This window comes from Balaenoptera borealis (assembly GCF_965194805.1).
Source record: "Balaenoptera borealis genome assembly, chromosome: 5".
Taxonomy (NCBI): domain Eukaryota; kingdom Metazoa; phylum Chordata; class Mammalia; order Artiodactyla; family Balaenopteridae; genus Balaenoptera; species Balaenoptera borealis.
The window spans coordinates 129,131,747-129,156,173 of NC_138862.1; the positions used below are offsets into that span (position 1 = coordinate 129,131,747).

The following is a 24,427-nucleotide window of genomic DNA, read 5'->3' on the forward strand; positions in this document are numbered from 1 at the left end:
TTTCTCCTTTTCTTTATAGCAAATCTCAAAGAATTATTTCTATTTACTGTCTCTACTCACTCTCTTCTTATTCTCTTTAAACCCACTCCAGTCAGGTTTCTATCTACCTGTTCACTGCCTTTGCTCTTATTGAGGCCAGCAGTTACCTTCTTAGTGTCAGAAAGCACTGGGCAGTTCCATTGTCATCTTTCTCTCTTGAAAGACATAACTACTTCTTCCTTCTTGAAGCACTGTTTTGGTGGATTGTAGAAAGCTAAACTGTAAATACTGAATTATCTCAGACTCAATCTAAAGACCTTTTTATCTTTTCTATCTTTATTCACTCCTCAGTGAATAAAGTGAAAACCAATTCCATGTTTTTATTATTTCTATTAAAAAATAATGGTGGTGAAATCACAGCAAGATCTTTTTGACCCACCTCCTAGAGTAATGGAAATAAAAAGAAAAATAAATAAATGGGGCCTAATGAAACTTGAAAGCTTTTGCACAGCAAAGGAAACTATAAACAAAATGAAAAGACAACCCTCAGAATGGGAGAAAATATTTGCAAACAAATGAACAGACAAAGGATTAATCTCCAAAATATATAAACAGCTCATGCAGCTCAGTATTAAAAAACAGACAACCTGGGACTTCCCTGGTGGCGCAGTGTTTAAGAATCCACCTGCCAATGCAGGGAACAGAGGTTCAAGCCCTGGTCCGGGAAGATCCCACATGCCTTTGAGCAACTAAGCCCGTGTGCCACAACTACTGAGCCTGTGAGCCACAACTACTGAGCCCGCACGCCTAGAGCCCGTGCTCCGCAACAAGAGAAGCCACTGCAATAAGAAGCCCATGCGCCACAACTAGAGAAAGCCTGCGTGCAACAAGGAAGACCCAACACTGCCAAAAAAAAAAAAACAAGAAAAACAACCCAATCAAAAAATGGGCTGAAGACCTAAATAGACATCTCTCCAAAGAAGACATACACATGGCCAAGAGGCACATGAAAAGCTGCTCAACATCACTAATTACTAGAGAAATGCAAATCAAAACTACAATGAGGTATCACCTCACACCAGTTAGAATGGGCATCATCAGAAAATCTATAAACAACAAATGCTGGAGAGGGTGTGGAGAAAAGGGAACCCTCTTGCACTGTTGGTGGGAATATAAATTGATACAGCCACTATGGAGAACTGTATGGAGGTTCCTTAAAAACCTAAAAATAGAATTACCATATGACCTAGCAATCCCACTACTGGGCATATACCCAGAGAAAACCATAATTCAAAAAGACACATGCACCCCAGTGTTCATTGCAGCACTATTTACAATAGCCAGGTCATGGAAGTAACCTAAATGCCCATCAACAGACGAATGGATAAAGAAGTTGTGGTACATATATACAATGGAATATTGCTCAGCCATAAAAATGAATGAAATTGGGTCATTTGTAGAGACATGGATGGACCTAGAGACTGTCATACAGAGTGAAGTAAGTCAGAAAGAGCAAAACAAATATCGTATATTAACGCATATACATGGAATCTAGAAAAATGGTACAGATGAACCGGTTTGCAAGGCAGAAATAGAGACACAGATGTAGAGAACAAACAAATGGACACCAAGGGGGGAAAGTTGGGGGGCAGTGGGATGAATTGGGAGATTGGGATTTACGTATATACACTAATATGTATAAAATAGATAACTAATAAGAACCTGCTGTATAAAAATAAATAAATAAAATAAATTAAAAAAAATAATGATGGTGAGAGAGTAATGCTGTCATATGATTTAAAATTCCAGATTTAAAAATGTTATATGGTGAAATGTCAGTGTTCTACCCATGGCTCTCAACCATCAAATTCCCTTCTCTGAATGCAACCAAAGTTGCCTGTTTCTTATATATCTTTCCAAAGATTTTATGAATATGATAGCACATACATATTCAGTGAGAGGCAGTATGGTATAGTGGTTAAAAACTTAGACTATGGAGCATGGCGGCTGTAATCAAATTCTATCTCTGCCAGTTACTGGCTGTGTAATTGCCAAGTCTCTTAGCCAATCTGTACCTCAGTTTTCTCTTATGTATAAAAGAAATAATTATAGTACTTAACTTGATAGAGTTGTGAGGTATAAATGAATAAGTGTGTGTGAAGAGCTTAGAAGAGTGACTGGCACATAATAATAAATAATGCATTCCTTCTTCATGCGTAAATGATATTATAATATACACAGTGACAGGCATCTTGCCTTTTTTTCCCACCAAGAAGTATATTGGCAGACTTTTCTTTACAGCATATAAATCATGCCTCATTTTTTTCTAGTGGCTGAATAGTCATCCATTGAATCGATATGCTATCCAGTTTAATGGCTCTAAAAACCAATATTTTTATGATGATGTATATCTATTAACCATCTCCGCTTAGATAACTAATAAGCACAAGACGTTCTAATTACCCTTGCCTTTCCTATTTCTCTCATTTTCTGTATTATCATATTCTTTTAGCTCTACCTTGAAAATATATTTCAGATCTAACTTTCTCTCCACCTACTGCTTCCACTTCAATCCAAGCTAGCATTGCTTTACTGAGTTGCTCAAGGCCAAAAACTTGAGAATCATTATTGTAAACTTTTGGCAAAATATGTTCAGTTCTCTTTCAGTGTTCTTCTATTTGGTCTCCCTTCTTTCACTTTTACTCTTCTATAGTCTGTTCACATAGCATTTAAAAATATAAATCAGACTATTTCTCACCCACACCAAAATTTCCAGTGGGTCTTATCTCATTTAGATTTAATTCTTGAGTCCTAACTAGATCCTCGTAAAACTCTTACAACCTGGCCTTTTGATTTCCTCCTCAACCTTGTCTCCTGCTTCTGCCTATTTCTGTGCTTCAGCCACACTAAGTACCTTGCTCTTTTATGAGTCCCCTCTCATAACAGTTTACCTCATAACCTTTGCACTTTTTATTCCCTCTCCTTGGGACACTTTCTGTCATATAATCATGCTCATTGCCTCATGCATGCTTAAATATGAGCTCTTCAGAGAGGCCTAGCCACCCCGTTTGCTCTCTGTCCTCTTTACCATACTTTACTTTTTTTAACCATATTTTTTTTCTTTAACTGATATATTTTTTCATTTGTATATTATCTATTGATATATTATTTTCTCCTCACTAGAAGATAAAAATGGAAGCAGATACTCTGTCTCATTCACTTTTGTGCTTCTAGTACGCAAAACAATGCTCGGTACTTATGGATTGGTAAATGAATGAGGAAGCACTAATTAAGTGTTTTTTGAACTCTCTGTGGTGAAAGACTAGTTTTTGAATTATGATCTTAGTGTCATTTTATTACTAGATTCAGTAGACATAAGATTATTCTGTCAGATTGTTATAAAAATTTCTAAAAACTTACTTTCAAATTTATACTTTTGATGAACTGGTAACAAGCCATTTGTGGTCAGCACATATTTGCAGAACACATTCTTAGTAGCACAGCAGTAGAACAAGTTTGCCATTCTGTAGCCAACAGTTAAAATGTGAAGGCTAAATTAAGTATTCTCCTTGGTAGACAAAGAGAAGGCACTTCAAAGCCCACATCACAGAAACCAGGCTGAATTACCGGATTTATAAAATTTATAAAATTCTGTTAGTAATACCAGTAAAACTTAATTAGTGCTCACTCTGTGCAGGAATGAGTCTTTTTTTCAGTGGACTCAATAATCCCTATCACAATCCCCATGTTGTATCTATATCGTTAAGTTAGAAGTCTCTCCTCAATAGCTGTTTATTTGCTTATATGTTAGTATGTAAAGTGAAAATTTCAGTGAAGTTTAAATTTTACAGGTTCATAAACATCTCAGTAAATACTGCTCTATCACATCTAATATGTTTCTGAAAATATATTGATCATTTTGCATTTTTTTTGTTTTAGTATGTTGATATATTTTGTTGTTTATATATACCTAGGATGGGAGGAGGGTCATTACACAATGAGATTACACAATGGGATCTGGGTTCCCAAGGAGATATATAGCTGAAGACAAAAAATGATTAAGTTCAAGAAAATTTGTATTTCAGCTTCCGCTGGTGAATTCCAGCCAGGGTTGGTGTTAATTTTAATGCTTTCCAACTTCTTGATCTTAAAGTCATTTTATTTTAGAGATCTAGAAGTATAAACTGAATTAAGGTCCATTTGGGTATGACTTTGTATGCTTAGGACAAGCTCTGTTAAACTGTTATCTGTTATCCCTGACTTGGGCAATTTGAATACACCAGATCCCTTCTGCCTTTGAGCTATTCTCCTTTTTTATACAGATTAATTTTAGAAGTACTTTTAACCTTCAGAGGTATTCTACTGACAGTGTGTAAAATGCTGTAAAATCACTAGCCTATATTTTGAAACACAAGAAGATTTCTCAATTTATTATACTTAGATGCTGTATCTCAGGAAAAGGGAAACATTTTCATTTAAATGCATTTCTAACTACTCACTAACTTAAATACGTTTTGTTTTTAGGATTTTTGTCTTATATTTTGGTTTGAGGGCAGTAGCAATCGCTAGTAACGTGGATTTGACCAAAATGTAGATAGAGTTTCCGAATAACAAATTGTGTGTGTTTGTGTATGTGTAGATAGATAGATATAGTTACACTATTATGTATACATGTTTATATGTGTAATTAAAGGGAAATTTTAGAAGTTTTAAAAGAAATGCATGCTCATCTTTAGTTATGTATATGTTTGCAGATGTTTAGATTGGTTCTTCCAAAACACTCATTAATAACTGAACATTCGTATTTGCAGATAAATAAACTAAATGAAAAAAAAGGGAGATCATTTTACCATCACAAACTTTTATTCCTTTACCAGAATTCCCTACACTCTTATCATCTCAATGATGAAAATAAATATGAATAGACAAAAGGTTAAGGTCTGTGTCATACCTGTTGCTCAGAGGACTTGAAAGAAAAGTTTGATAATATTTAATTAGATTTACAAATACAAGTGAGTGTTTAAAAATACGTTAACACTGTGACTGGGGAAACAGATCAGAAATTCACAGAATATATTTTTAATGAATTTAATGACTTTGGTAGGTTCGGTCTATTTTTCAGGGATTAGAGGTTATGCCATTCATTGAGGTGAGGAACACAGGGAAAGGACCATCTTTGGGAGTAAAAGTCATGAATTGATTGTAAGCAAATAAGACACCTTTGATGCATCTAAGTAAAGGTATTAAGGAAGCAATTGTATACACAGAATTGGTGGCCAGAAGAAAGGTCTAAAAGGTTTGGTTAGTATGCTCTTACTTAGGTTGTGTATGTTTGAAGGTGAGGGAAAGGGGTTGTTGAAGAGACTACATAAATCCTTCCTGCTGATAATTAGGATGGGTCCATTTTGGGTTTTTTGGAGTTGTTTTTTTTTTTTGGCCGCACCGAGCAGCTTTTGGGATCTTAGTTCCCTGACCTGGGATTGAACCCAGGGCCACGGCAGTGAAAGCACCAAGTCTTAATCACTGGACCACCAGGGAACTCCCAGGATGAGTCTGTTTTTCAGTGGGAATGTTAATGAGCCAAGCTTATAGGGACACTGAGGCAGAGAAAATTGTCACAGACTAAAATGGTGACTTTATTTCTATAAAATAAGTTTTTGTCTTTCTTATTTAAATTATGCCTAGATTGTAAAACATAGAAGTTGACTAGTTTCCTTCCATCATCCATTTGTTATAAATTTGTAATCTTATGGATGAAATTCTGATTCACAGGTGAATACTATAATCTTACTTTATTTCATAGCCATGAAGCTCATGACTGCTCTGGTGAATGTTGCCTTAAACCTCAGTATTCATCAGGATAATACACAGAGACAATATGAGGCTGAGAGAAATAAAATGATTGGGAAGAGAGCCAACGAAAGGTTGGAGTTACTACTTCAGAAACGCAAAGAGGTAAGGTTCACAGTAACTGTGATTCTTATGTTCTGTAAATGTGTAGTAAATATATCATATGTGTTTTTATTCTCTCTAAAAAGGTTTGTGTGTATTTTTAAAAGTTGTTTTTTAAAGTTAGATTATTTGATCTCAAAGTTTTCAAATGAAACTGGAATTTGCTTCCAGCCAGTGATTGATTATCTGAGTGCTGTCTGAGGGCAGAAGAGAAACACAGAACAACCCTACTTTAGAAAGAAGGTGGTCTGGGAATTAGATAACTCAAAAAGATTATCAAGCTGTGGGCCCAGAAAGCACAATAAATACTAACATCAGAACTAGGGGCCAGCAAAGATGCATTGCAGGAGAAAGCCAAAGACTGTGTATTAGTAGATGTATGAGACATTTCTGTGAATAATAAGATTGGTTCCAATTTTACAGTGAAATTTTCATATACATGTGTTGAAAGAGATTTTAAACTGGATTTTTAGTAGGCAACATTTTTATTCATCCAATCAGAAATTAAATTTTAGATGTACAGTGTTAGTCTGTATTTTAACTTGAAGAAAGAATAATATCTCAGTGCTCTAAATATATTGCTGTCAACAAATAATGGGTTTTAACAGGCAGCAGGAAGCAACAAACTTATGATTAAATTATGGTCTGTGCTATATTGGAGTTCTAGGGCTGCTGTAGCATAAACCACAAACTGATTTTTCTTTTTTTTTAATTATTATTTTTTAAAATTTTATTTATTTTTGGCTGCATTGGGGGGGGTCTTCATTGCTGAACGCGGGCTTTATCTAGTTGCGGAGAGCGGGGATTCTTATTGCAGTGGCTTTTCTTGTTGCGAAACATGTGCTCTAGGCGCACCGGCTTTAGTAGTTGTGGCACATGGGCTTAGTTGCTCCGTGGCATGTGGGATCTTCCCAGACCAGGGCTCGAATCCATGTCCCCTGCATTGGCAGGCGGATTCTTAACCACTGCACCACCAGGGAAGTCCCTGATTTTTCTTTAGAATAGAAATTTATTGTCTCACAGTTGTATAGGCTAGAACTGGCAGATAACTCTAATCTTCACATGGCCTTCTCACTGTGTGTGTGTCTCTAAATTTCTCCATTATAAAAAGGAGACAGTCATATTTGATTTGGGGCCCATCCTACTCCAGTATGAACCCATCTTAACTAATTTCACTGCTACAACCCTATTTCCAAATAAGGTTTGAGGTTCTGGGAGTTAAGACTTCAGCATATGAAGTTTTGAGGAACACAGTACAACTCATAGCACATTCTATACTGGAAATAATAGTAAGTAAGTTTTGGAACTGTACTTTAGTAAGAACTGCTAACCAAACTGTATCTCTTATAAACTATTTAATTTTTTATATAATAAATGCAGCAAAAGTAGAACTTACAGTAAGTTTCAGTAATTTGAATGATTTACTATAAAAGTATTCCCAAAGTTATTTCAGTAAAACCCAAAACAAAGCATATAGCAAAAGAGAAAGTCTGAAGGAATTTTATTGTCACATTTGTATATGCAGTAAAAGCAAATGTTTCACTGCAGAACAAATTAAAATAAAAACTATCATCTTGAATGTGATTTTGTATCAGTGCTTTTGTTCCTTTTGAGTAGTAAACTCAAACTTTAATTCCGATGTGTAGTATTGCCTGAAATTTATTTATATTTTTTCTATAGTATTTTATTTTGTTGCTGCATTTCACCACTAATGGCTAGTGTCCTTGCTATCTTCTACTGTTCCTCCTATATTGGGAATTTGACCAATGCTCAGTTTGGTGCTAATCAGACGCAGAGTAATATTTGGATACTTTAGGTGGAATAGGAACTTTCTTACACAGTGGCAAATATGATAATTAAGGATGATCTGTTACCAAGAAATGTAAAACCAAGCAGGGGACCTGGTTTGGACAGGAGAGGTAAAGAAATTGAGGCCTATTCCCAAAGCAGATGATATTTTGTGGTAGTAATCTGGTCACACTTAGCCACACCACTCCTTTTTAGTTATTGTGTAATACATGTTGAGACAGAAAGAGGTTTTAAGCCAATGTAGAAAAGCTATAGAAATAATGAAAGAATACTGGTAATTTCGGACATCTGTTGCACAATACATGAGAAAAAAGATTGAAAATTACCCAGAATGAGAATAATCAGGAATTTAAAACAATTGGAACTCTTTATTGCAAATAAAATGATCAATATTTTAATTTATATTTTTATTTATTTTTCATTTCAGCTACAAGAAAATCAGGATGAAATCGAAAATATGATGAACTCTATTTTTAAGGGTATATTTGTTCATAGATACCGGTAAGGGATTTTAAAAATCATTTAGAACATTTTGAACTTAAATAATTTATTGCTTCTTTGTAGTCCTAGGCAATAAAAATATAAACTTTCTAATTATTTGTTTTGTTAGCTGGAAAACAGCTTTGGGTATAAAAGCTAAATAAATGTACTATTAACTGTGGTCAAAACTGTACCACCACCATCATTGCCACACTCTTCCAGATTCAGAACGTATACTGTTAGAGACATCCTATGTACTTGAATTTGTACTGATGTAATATTAATAAGATATCATTAAGTTAATGTGGCCTTAATAAGATTTGATTGTCTTCATATTTGAAAAAATTAAATTCCCTGCTTCCTGCCCTTTTGTATTCATCTTGTTATATGATCAAATTAACCAACAGTGTTTTAAAAATGTGTCGGTGAAGATGGGAGAAATGAGTATGGGAGAGGGCACCTCTGCAGATAATGCAGCATCTTTATAACATCACTCTTCTTTACCTTCAACTATACACAAGAAAATAGGATCAAAGTATTTCTGAAGTATTTTTGTCATGCCCCATTGCAAGTTTAATTTGCCTTTCTGTGAAACGTGTGACCTATTAAAATACTACATGAGCGTATTTCATGGAGAATTAATGAATCATATACATACGCTTGTTGCCTTCTATTAATTAGGCGTGATTTGATATGTTTAGGCAGATAGACACAGATAATAGATGCACTGTTTTTAGACACATCTGAGACTTTAATTGGCCAGTTAGTTTTAAAAGTTAATTAAAACAGGGAAATTATTTTTTTAAAAAAGGAAAAATTTGTAACTTTGATAATTTACCTTAAAACATTTTGTTTTAACTGAAAATGTAAAACTCTTTTGAAATAGAACCAAGGCTTTTACTTTGAGTATGAATTCTCTGAATGGAGTATCACATCCTCTTTCTGACATAAACCATGCATGTAATGAATTATCGACAAATTTATTTTCAAAAAAGCAAAAATTTCCATATACCTGCCGTGCAGTCTTTTTTTAAATTACAGCTTTATAGACGTATAATTAACATAAAATAAACAGCACATTGAAGTGCATGATTTGATGAGTTTTCACACACACACACAACACACACACCCCTACCTGTAAAACTACCACAGGCAAGATAATGAATATATCCATTATCCTCAAAAGCGTTCTCCTACCACTTTGTAATTCCTCCTTTGCTGCCACTCTCCCACTTCCCCATCCTTAAGCAATCAATGATCTCCTTCCTAACTGATTTGTTTACATTTTCTAGAACTTTATAGAAATGGAATTTACATTTTGTACTCCTGATTTTTGTTCGTGTCTTGGTCTGGCTTCTTTCACTAATAAAATTAAGGTCTTTCATCCTTAAGACTTAACTGTAAGTTTTTTATAGATTAACTTTATCTGGTTGAGGAAGTTTCCTATCCCTAGTTTTCTGAGACTTTGTTAGGAATGGATATTGAATTTTGTCAAATACTTCTCTCCATCTTTTGAGATCATTATGTAGTTTTTCTTTTTTAAGAGTGTTAATGTGGTGAATTAATAAATTGGTTGATTTTTTAAACGTTAACTCAACCTGAACTCCTTGGGATAAAACCCACACACATAATCATGATATATTATTTTTCTTCATTTAAATCTTTTTATTGCTATTAAGTCATTTTTTTTGAAGTATAGATGATTTACAATGTCCTGTTAGTTTCGGGTATACAGCAAAGTGATTCAGATATATGTATAGATAGATATAGATATATGTATAGATATATAGATATATACAGTAAGTCCCCTACATACAAATGCGTTCCGTTCCGAGAGTGTGTTCATAAGTCGAATTTGTTAAGTCCAACAAAGTTAGCCTAGGTACCCAGCTAACACAGTTGGTTATGCAGTACAGTACTATACTGCAATAGGTTTATAATACTTTTCACACAAATAATGCATAAAAATCAAACACACGCAAACAATAAAACATTTTTCATCTTACAGTACAGTACCTTGAAAAGTACAGTAGTACAGTACAATAGGTGGCATACAGAGGCTGGCATCAAGTGAACAGGGAAGAAGAGTTACTGACTGGAGGAGGGAGAGGAGATGGGAGATGGTGGAGCTGAAGGATCGTCAGCAACAGGAGATGGAGGGCAAGCTGCAGTTTCACTCATGCCCGACATTGATGGCACAGGTTCTGGTTCCTTGCTGGATTCAGTTCTGTCTACCCTCTTGAAAAAATGATCCAGTGATGTCTGGGTAGTAGCTCTTTTTTTCTCATCATAGATGACACGGTAGCACTGGATTGCATCCTGAATGGCTGCTATAACCTTTGTGTACTGTTCCACATTCGGGTCCTGTGCCTCAAAAACTAACAGTGCCTCCTCAACTAAAGAAAATCCCCTTGCCATTTCCTACATCATAAATCTCTTCAGTTCTTCAGATACTTGTTCTTCCTCTTGTCTCTGTTTGCTCTGGACCTCCAATTCTTGGTGCCTCTTAGCAGTACCAGCTCCATCACTGCTGCTTTTACACTTGCTTCTGGACATCCTGGGCTTGAAATAAAGATACTGTACTACTATATACATTACTGTACAGTAAAGTACACAAAAGCACAACCACTTGAAGAGGATGCATACACATCACAGTGTACATCAGACACGTGAACTAACTTACATGATTAGACATGCGAACGCACGTTCGCATCTTTGAAAGTTGTCAACTTGAAGGTTCGTGTGTAGGGGACTTACTGTATATGAATGTATATCAATTTTTTTCAGATTCTTTACCCTTGTAGGTTATTAAAAAATATTGAGTATACTTCCCTGTGCTATACATTAGGTCCTTCTTGGTTATCTATTACATTTTATACACAGTAATGTGTATATGTTAATCCCATCCTCCTAATTTATCTCCTCCCTGCCCATCCCTTTTGGTAACCAAAACTTTGTTTTCTGTGTCGGTCACTCTACTTCTGTTTTGTAAGTAAGTTCATTTATATCTTTTTTTTTTATTGATTCTTCCAATATTGTAAAAATGACTCTACTACACAAGGCAATCTACAGATTCAAAGCAATCCCTATCTAATTACCAATGGCATTTCTCACAGAACTAGAACAAAAAAATTTTTAGTTTGTATGGAAACACAAAAGACCCCAAACAGTCAAAGCAATCCTGAGAAAGAAAAACGGACCTGGAGGAATAAGGCTCTCTGATTTCAAATTATACTACAAAGCTACAGTCGTCAAAACAGTATGGTATTGCACAAAAACAGAAAAAAGATCAATGGAACAGGATAGAAAGCCCAGAAATAAACCCATGCACCTATAATCAATTAATCTACAACAAAGAATGCAAGAATATACAATGAAGAAAAGACAGTCTCTTCAAGAAGTGGTGCCGGGGGCTTCCCTGGTGGCGCAGTGGTTAAGACTCCATGCTCCCAATGCAGGGGGCCTAGGCTTGATCCCTGGTCAGGGAACTAGATCCCACATGCATGCCGCGACTAAGAGTTTGCATGCCACAACTAAGAAGCCCGCGAAATGTGACTAAGACCTGGCGCAACCAAATGAATAAACAAAATAAATTTATATAAAAAAATGAATCATTTAAAAAAAAATGAAGTGCTGGTTAAACTGGACAGCTACATGTAAAAGAATGAAATTAGAACATTCTCTAACACCATATACAAAACTAAACTCAAATGGATTAAAGACCTAAATTTAAGACCAGATACTATAAAACTCCAGGAGGAAAATATAGGCAGAACACTCTTTGACATAATTCGCAGCAAGATTGTTTTAGATCTGTCTCCTAGAATAATGGAAATAAAAACAAATACTTTTTAAATGAGACCTAATTAAACTTAAAAGCTTTTGCACAGCAAAGGAAATAATAAACAAAATGAAAAGACAACCTACAGAATGGGAGAATATATTTACAAACAGTGCACCACCAAGGGATTAATCTCCAAAATATACAAACAGGTCATACAGCTCAATAAAACAAACAAACAAACAAAAAAACCCAATGGAAAAAAATGGGCAGAAGACCTACATAGACATTTTTCCGAAGAAGACATACAGACGGCAACAGGCACAAGAAAAGATGCTCAACATCATATTAGAGAAATGCAAATCAAAACTACAATGAGGTATCACCACACTCCAGTCAGAATGGCCATGATCAAAATGTCTACAAATAATAAATGCTGGAGAAGGTGTGGAGAAAAAGGAACCCTCCTAAACTGTTGGTGAGAATGTAAATTGGTGCAGCCACTATGGAGAACACCATGGAGGTTCCTTAAAAAACTAAACATAAAGTTACTATATGATCCTGGAATCCCACTCCTGGGCATATATTCAGAGGAAACTATAATTTAAAAAGATACATGCACCCCAGTGTTCATAGCAGCACTATTTACAATAGCCAAGACATGGAAGCAGCCTAAATGTCCATCGACAGATAGATGGAAGATACAAATGAAGTTAATTATAAAACAAATAGACCCACAGACATAGAAAACAAGCTTATGGTTACCAAAGGGGGATGGAGGGGGAGAGAAATTAGGAGGTTGGGATTAACATATAAACAACTACTATATATAAAATAGATAACCAATGAGGACCTACTGCATAGCACAGGGACCTATACTCAATATTTCGTAATAACTTACAAGGGTAAAGAATCTGAAAAAAATGAATATATGTGTGTGTGTGTGTATATAGCTGAATTATTGTGCTGTATACCTGAAACTAACACAACATTGTAAATATACTTCAATTTTTAAAAGATAAATTAAAAAATTTTTTTTAATTAAAAAGAAATATTGATTCTTCCAATCCAAGAGCATGGTATATCTTTCCATCTGTGTTGTCTTGAATTTCTTTTTGCCAGTGTCTTATAGTTTTCAGAGTACAGGTCTTTTGCCTCCTTTTGTAGGTTTATTCCTAGGTATTTTATTCTTTTTGATGCGATAATAAACGGGATTGTTTCTTTAATTTCTCTTTCTGATGTTTTGTTGCTAGTGTATAGAAATGCAACAGATTTCTGTATGTTTTGTATCCAGGAACTTTACCAAATTCATCGATGAGGACTAATAGTTTTCTGGTAGCATCTTTAGGATTTTCTATGTATAGCATCATGTCATGTGCAAACAGTTACAGTTTTACATCTTCTTTTCCAATTTGGATTACTTTTATTTCTTTTTCTTCTCTGATTACCTTGGCTAGGACTTCTAAATCTATGTTGAATAAAAGTAGCGAGAGTGGCGTTCTTGTCTTCTTGAACTTTGAGGAAATGCTTTCAGTTTTTCACTGTTGAGTATGATGTTAGCTGTGGGTTTGTCATATATGGCCTTTATTATGTAGAGGTGTGTTGCCTCTATGCCCACCTTCTAAAGAGTTTTTATCATAAATGGATATTGAATTTTATCAGAAGCTTTTCTGCATCTATTGAGATGATCATATAGTTTTTATTCTTCAATTTGTTAATGTGTCTCACATTGATTGATTTGAGGATATTGAAAAATCCTTGCATCTCTGGGATAAATCCCACTTGATCATGGTGTATGATCCTCTTAATGTATTGTTGGATTCAGATTGCTAGTATTTTGTTGAGGATTTTTGCATCTATGTTCATCAGTGATACTGGCCTGTAATTTTCTTTTTGTGTGATATTTTTGTCTGTTTTTGGTATCAGGGTGATGTAGCTTCATAGAATGAGCTCGGAAGTGTTCCTTCTCTGCAATTTTTTGAAATAGTTTCAGAAGATTAGGTGTTAACTCCTCTCTAAATATTTGATAGAATTTGCCTGTGAAGCTATCTGGCCTGGACTTTTGTTTGATGGGAGTTTTTAAATCACAGATTCATTTCAGTGTTTGTAATTGGTCTGTTCCTATTTTCTGTTCCTGGTTCAGGCTTGGGAGATTGTACCTTTCTAAGAATTTGTCCCATTCTTCTAGGTTATCTATTTTTTTGGCATAGAGTTGCTTGTAGTAGTCTCTTACGGTTCTGTTTATTTTTTTGGTGTCATTTGTCACTCCTCCTTTTTAATTTCTAGTTTTGTTGATTTGGGCCCTCTCTTTTTTTTCTTGATGAGTCTGGCTAAAGGTTTATCAGTTTTGTTTATCTTTTAAGAGAACCAGCTTTTAGTTTCATTGATCTTGTCTATTGTTTTCTTCATTTCTATTTCATTTATTTCTACTCTAATCTTTATGATTTCTTTCCTTCTACTAACTTTGGGTTTTGTTTTTTCTTCTTCCTCTAGTTGCTTTAGGTGTAAATTTAGGTTGTCTATTTGAGATTGTTCTTGTTTCCTGAGGTAAGTTTGTATTGCTATAAACTTCCCTCTTAGAACTGCTTTTCCTGTGTCCCATAAGTTTTGGATCGTTGTGTTTTTGTTTTCATTTGTCTCTGGGTAATTTTTGATTTCCTGTTTGATGTCTTCAGTGAACCATTGGTTGTTCAGTAGAATATTGTTCAGCCTCCACATGTTTGTGTTTTTTACAGTTTTTTTCTTGAAGTTGGTTTCTAGCCTCATAGCATTGTGGTCGGAAATGATGCTTGATCTGATTTCAGTTTTCTTAAATTTACCACAGCTTGCTTTGTGACCCAGCGTGTGATCTGTCCTGGAGTATGTTCCACGTACACTTGAAAAGAATGTGTATTCTGTTGCTTTCAGATGGAATACTCTCTGAATATCAATTAAGTCCATCTGAGGTGTCATTTAAGGCCTGTGTTTCTTTATTGATTTTCTTTCTGGATGATCTGTCCTTTGGTGTAAGTCAGGTGTTAAAGTCCCCAAATATTATTTGGTTACAGTCAGTTTCTCCTTTCGCATCTGTTATCATTTGCCTTATATATTTAGGTGCTCCTATGTTGGGTGCATATATATTTACAATTGTTATATCTTCTTGGATTGATCCTTTGATCATCATGTAGTGTCCCTCTTCGTATCTTGTTACAGTCTTTATTTTAAAGTCTATTTTGTCTGATATGAGTATTGCTACTCCACCTTTCTTCTGATTTCCATTTGTGTGGAATAACTTTTTCCATCCCCTTACTTTCAGTCTGTATGTGTCTCTAGATCTGAAGTGAGTCTCTTTGAAGGCAGCATACATATGGGTCCTGTTTTTTGCATCCATTCAGCCAGTCTGTGTCTTTTGGTTAGAGCATTTAATCCATTTACATTTAAGGTAATTATCAATGTGTATGTTCTTATTGCCATTTTGTTAATTCTTTTGGATTTGTTTTTGTAGGTCTTTTTTTTCTCCTTTCTTTTTTTGTTCTCTTCCCTTGTGACTTGATGACTGTCTTTAGTGTTATGTTTGGATTTCTTTTTCTTTTTTGTGTGTATATCACATGTTTTGGTTTGTGGTTACCATGAGGTTTTTGTATAGCAGTCTATATATATGTTTTTGTTTTAAGTTGTTGATATCTTAATTTCAAATGCATTTTAGATACCCTGCATTTGTACTCTCCTCCCCTCACAATAACTGTTTTTGATCTTATATTTTATATCTAATATTTTTATGTATCCCTTAACTGTTGTTGTTGTTTTTGGATACAAATGATTTTATTACTTTTGTCTTTTAACCTCCCTACCAGCTTTGTATATGGATGATTTCCTACCTCTATTATATGTTTCCCTTTACCAGTGAGCTTTTCAATTTTGTCCTTTTCTTGGTTCTAGTTGTGGCCTTTTTTTTCAGCCTAGTTCCTTTAGCATTTGTTGTAAAGCTAGTTTGGTGGTGCTAAATTCCTCTGGCATTTGCATGTCTGTAAAGCTTTCGATTTGTCCATCAGATCTGAACAGGAGCCTTGCTGGTAGAGTATTCTTGGTTATAGGTTTTTCTCTTTTATCACTTTAAGTAATATTGTGCCCCCTCCCTTCTGTCCTGCAGAGTTTCTACTGGAAAAACAGCTGGTAGCCTTATCATAGTTCCCTTGTATTTAATTTGTTGCTTTTCTCTTTTTGCTTTTAATACTCTCTCTTTATCTTTACCTTTGTTAATTGAGTACAGTGTGTCTAGGTGTGTTCCTCTGTGGGTTAATCCTGTATGGGACTCTCTCTACTTCCTGGACTTGGGTGACTGTTTTCTTTCCTAGGTTAGGGACGTTTCCAGCTATTATCTCTTCAAATATTTTCTCAGGCTCTTTCTCTCTCTTTTCCTTCTGGGACCCCTATAATGTGAATATTAGTGTGCTTGAGTTCTCTTAAACGTCCTCATTTCATTTCATTCTCTTTTCTTTTTTCTATTCCATGACAGTGATTTTCACTACTCTGTCTTCCAGCTCACTGATACATTCTTCTGCCTCATTTAGTCTGTTATTGATTCCTTCTATTGTGTTTTTCATTTCAGTTATTGTATTCTTCAATTCTGTTTGGTTCTTCTTTATATTTTCTAATTCTTTGTTAAAAACTTCTAATTTCTCGCTCCATCCATTCTCGTCGCAGTACCTTTTATCATCTTTACAATCATTACTCTGAACTCTTCCTCAGGTAGATTGCCTGACTCCACGTCACTTAGTTGTTATTCTGTAGTTTTGTCTTGTTCCTTCATCTGAAACATATTCCTCTGTCATCTCATTTTGTCTAAATTGCTATTTGTATTTTTATGTGTGTGGTAAGTTGGTTACATTTCTCAACCTTGTTGAAGTGCCCCTCTGTAGGATACATCCTATGCTTCCCAGCAGTGCACTCCCCTCTCATAATCCAAGGACCAGGGGCTAACTTGTCCCAGGGTTATGTCTGGCCTGCATTTCCAAATTCAGTCTGCAAGCTGTGTGACTGTAGTTTTCTTGTTTCTGGTGTCTGCCCCTTGGTGGGTGAGACTGGTCTAGAGGCTTGTGCAGGCTTCCTAGTGGGAGGGGTAGAGCTGGGTTTTGGCCCTCTGATGGTCAGGGCCTTGTCTAAAGGCCTGTCTTTAGGTGGATGTTGGCTCAGGAAGTCTTAGGAATCCTGTCTGGTGGTGGGTGGGGATGTGTCCCCATCCAGTTAGTTTTTTGGCCTGAGGCATCCCAGCACTGGAGTCTATAGGCTATTGGATGGGGCCAGCTCTTGTGCTGATGCCCCAAGCCAGATGTTAGCCTCCCCAAGCATTCATGCAAATGAATACTCCCTGATATGTCTATCACCAGTGTCTATGTCCCCAGGGTGAGCCACAGCTGCCCCCCCACCTCCACAGGAGACCCTCCAAGACCAGCAGGTAGGTCTGGGCCAGGCTCCTATCAAATTACTGCTTTTGCCCTTTGCTCCAGTGCACGTGAGATTTTGTATGCACCCTTTAAGAGTGAAGTCTTTATTTTACCCAATCCTGTGGCCTTCCTGTAATCAAGCCCTCCTGGCCTTCAAAGCCAAATGCTCTGGGGGCTTCTCTTCCCAGTGCTGGACCCCCAACCTAGACAGCCTGATGTGGGGCTCATAACTCTCACTCCTGTGGGAGAACCTTTACAATACAATTATTCTCTAGTATGTGAGTTGCCCACCCAGTATGGGATTTGTTTATATTGCGAGTCTGCCCCTCCTGCTGGTCTTATTGTGGTTCCTTCTTTATGTCTTTTGTTGTACAAAATCTTTTCTGGTAAGTTGCAGTCTTCAGTGATGTAAGTTTCATCTTACAACAATCAATGATGATTGTTCTGAAAATTATTGTGATTTTGGTGTGCTCGTGAGAGGAGGTGAGTTTAGCATCTTTCTACTCCTCCATCTTGGCCACTCCTCTCTCTATTATTCTTTCTTTTATCTTGTTGGATGTCATTGGCTGAAATTTCCCTAAGAATTTTTGTATCTGTGTTTAAGAGGGATATATATCTATAACTCTTTTATTTTACTGAGTGTCTCTGACTGCTTTTGGTACCAACGTGATGCTGGCTTTGTAGAATGAGTTGTGATGTATTCTCTCCTTTTTAATTTTCTGGAACAGTTGAATAAAATTGGTATTATTTCTTCCTTTGATAGGAATTAAACCATTGGGTCCTAGAGTTTTCTTTGTAAGGATGTTTTAAATTACAAATTAAATTTCTTTAGTAGATATAAGACTGTTCAGTTTGTCTTACAAAATAATGATAGATTCGTCTAAGTTGTTGAAGTATATTCAAGAAATATCAGCATAAAGTTGTTCATAGTATTGGTGGTTTCATCTCTCACATATCAGTCTGTCTAGAGCTAATCAACTATATTTATTTTTTCTTAGAAAATGAGATTTTGGTTAATTGTACTTCTCTATTTTTCTGTTTTCTGTTTCACTTGATTACTGTTCTTCTCCTTATTATATTCCTTCTTCTGCTTTCTTTGGGTTTCCTTCCTCTGCCCTTTAGTTTCTCAAGGGGGAAATGGAGAAATACATTTCTTTCTTAGCTGTGCCATAGCTGTATCCCCTAAATTTGGATATGTTGTGTTTCCATTTTCATTTAGTTCAAAATACTTTCTAATTTCCATCTGGACTTGTTTCTTTGAGTCATAGATTATTTAGAAGTTTGGTATATATTTGCAAATATCTCAAAACTTTCTGTTATTGTCTCCTAACTTAAGTTCATTTTAGTCAGAGAACATACTTTATGTGACTTGAATGCTTTTAAGTTTATTGATATTTGTTTTATGGCCCACAGTATGTTCTATCTTGATAAAGTTTTTATTTGCATAGGAAAAGAGTATGTATCATGGTTTTGTTTTTATGTCAATTAGGTCAAACTTGGTTGATGGTTATTGTTGACGTCTTTTCTATCCGTACTGATTGTCTGTCTTTTTATTCTAACAATTATCAAGAGGGATTTTATAGGAGTACTTTTTGTATCCTTGATACAGGTGCATTATCACATAAATGATTTTCATATTTTTCCCCAGCCTTTGGCTTTCCTTTCATTTTCTTAATGATACCTTTTGAAGAACAAGTTTTCAGTTTGAATGCAGTAACATCAATTTTTCTTCTATGGTCATGCTTTTGATGTCATATCTGTGAACATTTTTCCTAACCCAAACTGTTCTTCTGTGTTTTATTCTAGAAGTTTAATCATTTAATCATTTAAGTTAATTTATATGAATGATTTTTTAAGTTAATTTTTGTTTATGGTGCGATATAAGGATATAAGGACACTTTTTGCATATAGATATTCATTTTTACAAGCACTATTGGTGAAAGGCTGATCTTCAGCTGAATTGCTTTGGCACTTTTCTTGGGAATCAAATGACCATGAATGCAAAGTTTTTTTTCTGGATTTTCTAATTTGTCCTTAAACCCTTACCAGCTGTATTGATTACAGTACTTTTAAGGTGTTTTTTAAAAGCTTTGTTGAGATGTAATTGACATATAACATATGTAAGTTTAAGGTGTACAACAAGATCCTTTGAAACACATAATATATTGTGAAATGATTATCACAATAAGGTTAGTTAATACCTCCATCATCTCAAGTAATTACCTTTTTTTATTTAGGTGGTGATAACATTTAAGAATTACTCCCTTAGCAACTTTCAACTGTGTACTACAGTATTGTTAACTGTAGTCACCATGGTGTACATTAGGTCCCTAGAACCTATTTATCTTATAACTAGAAGTTTGTACTCTTTGACCAACATCTCCCCAGTTTCCCCCCACCCCAGCATCTGGTGACCACCTTTCTACTCTCTGTTTCTATTAGTTTAGCTTTTTTAGAGTCTATGTATAAGTGAGAGCATACAGTATTTTTCCTTTAGAGTAAGTTTTTAAAATTAGGTAGTGTTATGTCCTTTTACTTTGTTTTTCAAAATTGTTATGACTAATAGATTCTTTACATTTCTATATAAATTCTATAATCAGATTGTCAATTTTTTCACAAAAGCTTGCTGGAATTTTGATAGAGAATATAATGAATCAGTACACCAATTTGGAGAGAATTTCCTTCCTCATTATATTGAATTTTCCATTCTGTGAATATAGGTTGTATCTCCATTTATTTAGATATTCTTTAGTTTCTCTTAGCAATTTTTATTATTTTCAGTGTATGTCTTCTACTACTTTTGTTAAATTTATTTTTTCATTTTTATTTTGTTATAAATGGAATTGTGTCCTTTATTTTTGTTCTAGACTCTTCCTTATTAATATGTAAAATATAATTCTTTTATTACTGCAAAATTATAAAATACTTTCATTAGTTCTGTAGTTTGGGGGTTTTGTTTTTGTAGATTCTTTAGAATTTTCTACATAAAGGATCATGCCATTTGTGAACAAAGGCACTTTTAATTTTTTTTATTGGCCTGTTGTACTGAATAGAATCTCCAGTACAATATTGAGTAAAACTGGTGAGAGAGGACAGCTTTACTTTTATTCCTGATCTTAATGGGAAAATAATTAGTCTTTAAAATTAAGTATAATGTCATTAGCTGTAAGTTTTTTATGTCGATACCCTTTAGTAGGATGAGGAGATTCCCTTCTAACCTGGTTTTGTTAGGTGTTTCTATTGTGATTGATTGTTTGATTTCATTTTTTCTGTTTCAGTTGAGATAAAAATACAGGCTTTTTTATTGATATAAGGTATTATATTCATTCATTTTCAGATATTAGACCAATCTTGCAATCTGGGAAAATTCCACACGGTCATGGTATATAATGTTTTTTCTATGCTACTGGATTTAGTTTGCTAATATTTTGTTAGGGATTTTTGTGTCTACTTTCATAAGGGGTATTAATATGCTTACTAGCCTCAGAGAACTGGAAAATGTTCCCTCCTGCTCTATTTTCTGAAAGAGTTTATGGAAGATTGGTTTTTTTGGTTTTGTTTTGTTTTATTAATTTGATAGAATTCACCATGGAAGTCCTTTAAGCCTAGGTTTTCCTTTGTGTGAGGATTTTCATTTACTAATTAAACTTCTTATTATAGATCTATCCAAATTTTCTATTCCTTGTTGATTCATTATGGTAATTTGTCTCAGACAATACTTTATTTCATGCATATTGCACATTTGATTGTATAATGTTATTTATGGTATTTCTTTATAATCATTTTTGTTTCTGTAGGAAGTCTCCTTACTCATTCTTGATTTTGTAATTTGTATCTTCTCTCTTTTTTGTGTTGGTCAGTCAGCCTAGCTAAAGGTTTATCAGTTATATTGATCTTTTCAGAGAGTAAACTTTTGCTTTCATTGACTTTATGTATTTTTTTATTTCATTGATTTTTGCTTCAACCTTAACATTTCCTTCCATGTGATTGCTTTAGTTTTAATTTACTTATCTTCTTTTAGTTTCCTAAGGTAGATTGTTGATTTGTATAGCCTTCTTCCTTTCTTATCTGGCATGCTAAGCTATAAATTTCCCTCAAAGTACCGCTTTAGTGACATACCATGACATTTTATACAACAAATATGTTGTATTTTAAATTTTATTCACAACTAAATATTTCCTTATTTTACTTGTCATTTCTTCTTTGACTCATGGGTTGTTAAGTTTTCTTGTTTAATTTCGAAATATTTGGAGGTTTTCCAAATTAATTTCTCTTCTTAATTTCTAGTTTAATTGCATTGTTGTTAGTAAACACACTTTCAGGTATTGGTATTTGAATCATTTTATACTTTATGGACCTTGTTTTTTTCTTAATCAGTTGGATTATCCAAAAAAAAATACTACATGTGCATATAAAAAGAATATATTCTGCTGTTTTGTTACATCTTCCTGTAGACCTTTTTATCATTATGAAATGTCCTTTTTTAGTATGACTTTTTTTTTTTTTTGTCTCAAAGACTTCTTTGCCTGATAATAATATACGTCTAGTTCTTTTATGGTTACTTTTTGTATGATGTATCTTTTATCATCCTTTCACTGTTTGTGTCTTTGAATATGAAATATATCTCTTATAGACAGCCTAGAGTTGGATCTTGTGTTTTTATCCATTGAACAATCTCTGTTATTTTCTTTATGGTTGCTACAGAAACTACATCCCATTAGCATGACTAAATGTAGCATCTTTGCTCCAGTATAGCCCCATTTTCTTGTTCTTCCTTTGTACTATTATTGTCAAATATCTTTTATCTCTATCTGGTATTATCCCAACATTACCATTTTAACTATTATCAGTATATACAATCTTATGATTTTCAATGAAATTAAACAAAGAAGTATTCATGCTATCTTATCTTTTTACCCTGTTGTTAACATTTCCAGCATTCTTCATTTTCTTCTGTGAATTTGAGTTACTGTATAGAGTTATTTCCTTTCAGTTTGAAGGACTTTCTTTACAGTTTCTTATAAGGCAAGTGTCCTAGCAGTCTTTGTTTATCTGGAAATGTCATTATTTCATCTTCCATATTTGAAAGATAGTTTTGCTGGATATAGAATTCTTGGTGAACAGTTTTATTTTCCTTTAACACTTTAAGTGCCTCTCTACCACCTACTGGACTTCATTGTCTCTGAGTAAAAAATTAGTTGTTAATCTTGCTGTTCCCCTGTACATTATGAGTCACTTTTTTTGTAGCTTTTATTTTCTTTTCTTCTTTTTTCCCCCATTTTTCTTTGGCTTTCAACAGTTTGCTTATGTGTTTAGATATGGACCTCTTTGTGTTTATCCTACTAAGATTTTGTTGACCTTCTTGGATCTGTAGATTCATGTTTTTCATCAAATTTCATAAGCTTTTAGCCATTGATTCTTCAAGTATTTTTTACCCATATCTCTTTGTTTGGACTCCTTTCACACATATACTGGTATACATGATATTGTTTCCTAGGCTTTTGGAGCTGACATGCATGTGCGCTCTCTCTCTCTCTCTCTCTCTCTCTCGTTTTTCCTTCCTCAATGTTTTTCATCTCTATTCTTTGGGTAATTTCTGTTTACCTATCTTCAGGTTCAGTGTTTTTTTTCTGTCAACTCAAATATGCTGCTGAAACCATATGGTGAGTTTTTTATTTCTGTTATTGTACTTTTCAGTTGGTCCTATTTTTATAGTTGCTGTTTCTTTATCATAATCCACTATTGGTTGAGGCCTTGTCATGTTCTCATCTAGTTCTTTGAATATAGCATCTTTCAATATAATCTGATTATATTTATTGGATCTGCTTTAAGATCGTTGCTAAATTTAACAGCTGGGCCCACTCGGAGACAGTTTCTTTAGACTGTTTCAATATCCAAGTATAGGTATTACTTCCCTTTTTCTTTGTACATCATATAATCTTTTGTTAAAAACTGTGCATTTTACAAAATATATCTTAGCAAATTTGGATTCTGATTTTTTTTCCCCTGAAGTTTGTTGTATTGTTGGGGATTTTGTTTTTGAATAATTTACTTGGACTTAATCTGAGGAATTTATCTCTCCTGGACTGTAGCTTTAGACTAGCAGAACTCTGGTATTTCCCCATACATTTCTTACAGAGTTTGCTCTTTTTATTGAAATCTTCCCTGGGTGTTGGTGTTTAGCATGTTGCTACCAATCAAGTCAGCTTCCTCAGCTTAAAACCGTGGTTTTCATGGGCATTCCCAATCCTGCTACCTCCACTACACCTGCTGCTCTGGGTTTTAGTGTGTTTGAAGGGGTTATGTCTATTCAAGAATGCCATAGATTTTTGCTGTTTTGGGCCCAAATTTCATCAGCTTTTTATGAGTAAATGCTTCTCAACTTTTTTGAATTTCTTTCCAGAAAACTAAAAAGATTGTTTTTGTATTTTGAGTTATTTGGGGGGATGGGAAGAAAGGTGTTTTCTCTTAGTATAGAATCGTAGGTTGACTTTTTTTTCAGTCTTTTAAAGGAATTGTTCCATTATCTCTGGTTTGGCTTGTTTCCAACTAGAACTGCTGTCATTCTTATCTTGTGTCCTTTGTAGTTAATTATCTTTTGCTCTGGTTGCATTTAAATTTTTTTGTTTTTGTAACTAGTTTAACCAATTTTGTCATGATGTTCTTCAGGGTTATTTTCTTCATTTTTCTTTTATTACCTCCAGGCTCTCCTCAAGTCTCTTGAACATACGTATTTTGTTGTAACTTTTAATGTTCTGTTTTACTAGTTTTATCATCTGTGTCATTTCTGATTCTGTTTGTTTTGATTACTTTTTCCCCTTATTATGGGTCATTTTCTTCTCTGAATGCCTGGCAATTTTTATTAGGTGCCAACCACTGTGGGTTTTGTTTTGATGTGTGCCAGACAATATATTCTTAAGATATTCATCCACTTTTCTCTGGGACATAATTAATATTTGATCTTTTCAAGACTTTTTTTAAGGTTTGTTAAGTGGACCAGGGC

At 34.5% G+C, this 24,427-nt stretch overlaps 1 protein-coding gene across 3 annotated transcripts in view; it reads left to right on the forward strand.

Annotated features, from left to right (window-relative positions):
* STAG1 (STAG1 cohesin complex component) overlaps positions 1–24,427 on the forward strand; it is a gene marked incomplete at its 3' end in the record, with an annotated part of 436,193 nt that overhangs the window by 279,698 nt on the left and 132,068 nt on the right. For all 3 annotated transcript variants that reach the window (XM_082393421.1, XM_082393420.1, XM_082393419.1), the window contains 2 exons: positions 5,783–5,934; positions 8,168–8,241. In XM_082393421.1, the coding sequence (XP_082249547.1) occupies positions 5,783–5,934; positions 8,168–8,241 (226 nt within the window). The remainder of the gene's footprint in view (positions 1–5,782; positions 5,935–8,167; positions 8,242–24,427) is intronic.